Source organism: Sinocyclocheilus anshuiensis, unplaced genomic scaffold, assembly GCF_001515605.1.
Source record: "Sinocyclocheilus anshuiensis isolate Anshui unplaced genomic scaffold, SAMN03320099.WGS_v1.1 scaffold708, whole genome shotgun sequence".
Lineage (NCBI taxonomy): Eukaryota > Metazoa > Chordata > Actinopteri > Cypriniformes > Cyprinidae > Sinocyclocheilus > Sinocyclocheilus anshuiensis.
Window position 1 is genome coordinate 686,738 of NW_015555881.1, and position 6,246 is coordinate 692,983.

Sequence of the window (6,246 nt, forward strand, 5' to 3'; positions counted from 1 at the left end):
TTTACATTATTTAATCGTTATGCCATAACTGTTTCAAATAGATCATGTTTTTAAAACATACGAGCGTAGTTTGAAAGCGTTCTGTGTCTTAAAATATTGACAGTCTAACGGACCAATAGGATCGCTCGAAGATGCGGCGTTCAAATATTCCGCCCAAAATTCTCGGTTCTCATTGGCTGCTGGTTTTCAAGTAGACGCCGACGATTGGCTAGCGCATCGATAGCTCGTCCTTCTGTTTGAACTATTGTTGCTGGGTTTTGTTGTGACATTGTTGCCCGGGGGTAGAAAATGTAGTACAAATGCATTCCTTTCTCAGATGTGGATTTTGTGATAAGTTTCTATGTTTTCCTGTTAGACTTTTCCTTTTTCTACTCAATATTCATTAAACGTTTAGTGTGTGGTGTTAACGTTTTAGCTGAATATCCTCCTGGGACACAGGCATAGACTTTAGTCCTCTGTAGAGGACATTATATTTTAGTGAATTTCTCTGAGACCATACATGCCACAGTTGTAAGTTTTTAGTCCTGTACAGAGCACATTTGGGGCTTTTCAGAGATATCAAATGTTTGGAGGGTTGATCATAAACACTCCCTCTCCTTGGTCTTTAAATATGAATGATATCTACAGAATGATCAAATGTAGCACTCTTAGGGAAATGTGATAATGTTTTGTAATGATAATTTAAATCTGCCTAGTTTTCAAATTTTTGTCATAAACATCTCAGAAAAATGTTATAGGGTTTCAAATCGAGATATGACTTTTTGTTACGAAACGGGGCATAACTTTCATGTCTTATGTAGAGGACAAATGGCGTGTTAATCTGGCATATTTCCTATGAAATATGAGAGATTCTTATGAAAATGTTGCCAAGTTATTACTTCCATTATTATACTACTTTTTTCATTATGGTTTGCCCCAAGAACACATTAATATGCAAGTTAGATGAAATGTATAGATACATTGTATAGAATGGGAATACGAATTTATGGACATTTTCCGCACATATTCCATAAAGTACAATAGTATATCAAATCATTCTGTTATATCTTTCATAACATAGTTGAGAATCATCTTTGTACAAAGTTTGGCTAAAAATATCCTGAAACCTAAAAACTGGTGAATGAAAAAATAAAACATTGTTTTTGCCTATACATGCCTATACATGCCTTTTCATGTCTATTATTTATTTTTGAATAGCTTAGTCCTGGCATCCTCTACAAAGGACATAGAATAAAATATGAATAAAGTATCTTTTTTCAACAATGTTTTTTCTCCATTTGTTTGTTATGCTCCAACCAATGTAACTAAAAATAAAAAAAGTAGTTTTTTTTCTGGTTCTCAGGAGGATATTATAGCATATCAGATAGTGAATTATGATTCGGTTGTTATATTAAATTGACGCGTGAGAGGTGAGAATAATCCTTTTGGTCAGAGATTGGACTATCAGGCACATCGAATTTAATAAAGTTTAAGCTTTCTTCCTAAAGCTTAATATCCGCGAAGGAAAAAATATCTAGATGTTAAAAGTATTATTAATTTATTCAGACATTTAATCCTTTTAATATCTAATTTGTACGATGTTTTATGTATGCCTGTGTCATCTTGAATAGGATTGTAGTGATGTCCGGTTCGCGAACGAATCGTTCGATTTAACCGGTTCTTCTTAGTGAACCGGTTGAACCAGTTCACCAAATCGGACTGAATCGTTGAAAAGTGTAAGCATTAATCCACAAATTACTTAAGTTATTCACTTTTTAAACGTGGCTGACACTCCCTCTGATTCGAAATAAACCAATATCCCGGTTCGCGGAAAAGAACCGGACTTCCCATCACTATAGGATTGCTTATGAAAGTAGTCCCCCTACTACAGTACGAGCTACACTCCAAAATCCATTCGCCAGATTAAGTAGTTCCATTATGACCGTTACCGAATTCACAAACAAATCCGTTGAAAACGAAACCTCCGACTAGCTCTACATTGAATTGTTGTACTTTCTAGTATTTTATAATTTGTAATTATTCTTGATTTTTTTATTTATAAGAAATTGTTCTCGGTGTCGCTGCCTGTGTTGCGGTGAGGAGGTCGGCGGAAGGTGGTTCTTCCCTTCTCAGTCTCCTCCTCGGAAGTAGACGTCCGTGTCTATATTCCGTTCATTTTATTTTTAATATCAGTTTGGAAGGATCCCTTTTAGTTTTTAATACCCCCACCAAATTTTACGGCAAACATGGAGGCGAAGCTGGACGCTTAAAAAGATGACGGAATCCGATCTGCTCCTTTATTTTACCTCAATTTAATGGACCGGATGATCTGCGTTTCCCACAACCTTGCAGGGGAGGTAAGAATCTAACCGTTTCTGGGAGCTTTTATAGTCACATTTAACGATTTAGCCTCATTAAACCAGCGATACTGGACATAAACATACACATAAAATACAATTTTTGTATTTTCGGTGATACTAGGTGTGTGGGGTTGCGTGTATATCGATATGTTGCTGTGTAGCTAGTCAGCTAATAACGTTACATACCAAATGTAAACTGCGTCAACACTATCAACATTTCACATTGAGATGCAGTGATATGGATTTTGACGTGTTTAATGTCATTGTTTACACTAAGCAATACATTTTGCATCTATATAGCTGAATCACTTCTCAATCTTAATTAAAATGACAGGTTGAACCCATCATCATCATCAGAGCAGAGCTGATTTATCGTTTTATTTTATTAAATTATTATTTTTTTTAACGTAAAGTATTTTTGATTTGGAGTTTATTGTTGAACAAAAATTATTAAATTAAAATGATTATATTTTAATCAATCAGTAACGATTGGAATAATGAGGTCATCATTATGTATCATATATTACAATAATATTTGTATATATATTGTAACATGTAATTACTATTTTTATTATTATTATATATAAAAAAATATGAAAAAGTTAAATATATATTTAATATTTTTTAATATTTTATTTTTATTTTAGCATGTTTTATATATATACACACACGCACATATATGTATATATATTTGATTATTATTATTTTTAGACTGAATAGTAAAACAAATTCCCAAGGCAACTCGGACATCCCATGTCATTTATGGCTGATCATATTTGATCTATTTTTGAGATGTTTTGTGTGTTCTGCACTCAGGTAGCTGTATCCAGTGGGGAGGTAGGCTTTTCCAGGGTTCGTGATGAAGTTCACCCTGCCCCTGGAAAGCCGGAAGCTGTCGTCTCTTCTGGAGAAGGCAGTTTCTAGGGAAGCCAAACTATGGAAGGTTTACGTGCCAAAGAAACCTACCAACCAGGTGAGTCTGTCAGCTGATAGCTCTGGTTTGTTTGGTATAACAACAATGTTTAGATTGTGGGAGGCAGATAAATTAAGCTAGTTTCTGTGTAGCTCCATTGGGAATATGTGAATAGTTATGTTGCAATATACTGTCATCATTGTTATGTGCTGTAACTTGGGTCTCTTAGGATTAAATGTGTATGATTTGCTGCTGTATATGAATCTGTAATTTGGTAAACAGAGAGACACTGGGATTAGTACAGTTATATGAGGCTGTGTTATCTCTAGATGTAGTTGTCTGCTTATTGTTTGTGTTTATGTTTGTAACACACATATGCGACCAGCTGTCTGAGGTCTGCTATCCAACCCCATCCTGACGGGAACCAGGCCGTTTTATTGTGTGTATTTAGTGTTAGTATTTTAGTATATTTGAGATACTATGAATTGTTCATGTTTTTCAGTTTTTGTTATTTAGGTTTTTATTTTTATATTTTGTTTTCAAATTAATTTGACCGTTTTAGTGATTTTGTTGTTTTGTCATTTTTTTTATTAGTTTAAATTTTTTGTTCTTAAATATGTCTGTGTATTTATTTATTTTAGTTTTAGTAAGTTTAGCATATCAAGTGAAACTAAATGAAAATGAGAAATGTATCCTCGACAGCTAGCTGAAATAAAATAAGTTTAAGTTTTTTTTTTTTATTTCAAGTAATGAAAATGTTTTTTAAATGGTTTTAGTTAACTATAATAAGCCTGTGATTGTTTTATTTTAATCATAACAATCAGAAAATTTAGCAGTGGGAATAACAACAGAAATAAGTGTACATATTGGGATAATAATTAATGTCAGAATGCATTACTATTATAAATCAATATCTGTGCATCTGAAAAGGGATTTGATTTGGCTGGTTTGGGTAATGTCAGATTGGATTAATGCATATGCAGACCTGTGTGTTGTGTATCTGATTCATTGCATTTTTCTTCTTCAGGATACAGATATTTCCCCTGAAAAGCGTGATGAGGCCGTCCGGTGGTTGAGGGATGTTCATTCCCAGCTGAAGCTCTATCCAGAGACCCTCTGCCTGGCCATCGGCATCCTGGATCGCTTCCTCTCTGCCATTAAGGTAATGTTTAAAAACGTCTGACCGGTCAAGGTCTTCTGCCCCAGTCAATGATTGTGGGTTTATGACGTTTTCCATTATCCAGCTGTCCGTAACAGGGTTTAGCCGTGTGTTGGCTGGCTTAATTGCAGCCCATGATAGGTACTTCACATAATAACACCTATTTTTAAAATCAATTATAATAATACTCTTCTCTGTCATTTCTGCATTTCACCTGTGTTCAATCTTGTGTAGTAGTGTAGCTTATACTTGGCATGATAAACTGCATATGATGTTACTATTAAATGCATAGATTTATAAGATTATAAATGTATGCATTTACATTTATGCATGCATGCATTTCATGCGTTATAATTTAATGCAGTATAATTTGAATGCATTATAATTTATGCATTCAAGTTTGTGCATGTTATGCATTATAATTTATGCATGTTATGCATTATAATTTATGCATTTGAATTTGTGCATGTTATGCATTGTAATTTATGCATTTAAAGGTATAATTTTTTATATAATTAACAATTGCTTTTGAGATGCATCGAACATTTGTGTACAGTGAACATTATTTTGCTCTATTATAGAACTTTGTTATGTAATGGTAAGCGTTACAGAAAGTTAGGTCACTATTTAGCTGAGCTGTTTTATTATACGAGACTGAATGTTTTTTGCTCTCTGTTTGCCATTTTCTTTTAGCACATCAGAAGGGTTGCAGAGACTATTCTAGAATTGTTTGTTTTATTTTTTATTTTTAGAGAAAGTGAAACTGCACTGTGATGTATTTTTAGATGCAAAAATATGGCAGTCATTGCAGATCTGATTAGTTCTTGTGCTTTGGCATGAACAGGAAATAAACACAGGAAATGCATGTGTCTGTGAAAAAAAACATTTGCCATGTGCTGTTGTGGCATAAAAGTGCATGAGATGCCGTATTGCAGTACCATTATTGGTCAATCTCTCTCTGTCTCTTTTTCAGGCTCGTCCAAAGTACCTGCGCTGTATCGCCATCTCTTGTTTCTTCCTGGCTGTTAAGACCAGTGAGGAAGATGAGGTGAATGCAGTATTAATATGCTGATCAGTAGCAAACAATGTACGTCTGTTATTCTATGAGGCAACAGAGTAGAATGAAGGTCAACATTAGTCATCGCGGGTCTCTGTGGCTTTTTTTATGTAGCATAAGTAATATTTTTTCTGTGATCAGTAGCAAACAATGTACGTCTGTTATTCTATGAGGCAACAGAGTAGAATGAAGGTCAACATTAGTCATCGCGGGTCTCTGTGGCTTTTTTTATGTAGCATAAGTAATATTTTTTCTGTGGGAAACGGTGACCCTGGATGGAACATCTCTGATGTCTCAAGTCTAAAATCAGCCCCAGTTTGATGAGCCTTTGCAGAGGCTGAAGGATGACAAAACATTGCCTTCAGACAGTGAGAAATTATCTGTAGAATTATAACGACTGAGATTTCTGTACTGGCTTCTGCTTCAAACGCCAAAGATGGACTAATATTTAATCCGATTATTTTCTGGCAGCTCTTTAAAGTCATTTCTGGCTAGAACTGACCATGTGATGTGGCTTAAACTTTAAAATTTAGTTAAAAGTTTTGCCATTATTTTACTATTATATTTGAACTTGTTTTTAGTGGGCGTTCCTGTCTGTATAACCTTTTAAAATCAAATCAAATTGTGTAGCGATTTTACACATTGTTTCAAAGCAACTTGCAATAAATCATGCAATAATATAGTTCACGTTTTGCAATGATACAAGCAGTCATATATATAGAATATATCGTCCTATGCAAATATATATATATATATATATATATATATATATATATAT

At 34.0% G+C, this 6,246-nt stretch overlaps 1 protein-coding gene across 1 annotated transcript in view; it reads left to right on the forward strand.

Moving 5' to 3' along the window:
- Nucleotides 1-2,085: 2,085 nt before the first annotated feature.
- Nucleotides 2,086-6,246, forward strand: part of LOC107675688 (cyclin-I-like) — a 6,590-nt gene continuing 2,429 nt past the window's right edge. Inside the window, exons 1-4 of the mRNA XM_016470106.1 lie at nt 2,086-2,336; nt 3,156-3,312; nt 4,280-4,414; nt 5,385-5,478. Coding sequence (XP_016325592.1) covers nt 3,199-3,312; nt 4,280-4,414; nt 5,385-5,478 — 343 coding nt within the window. The 5' untranslated portion in view covers nt 2,086-2,336; nt 3,156-3,198. The remainder of the gene's footprint in view (nt 2,337-3,155; nt 3,313-4,279; nt 4,415-5,384; nt 5,479-6,246) is intronic.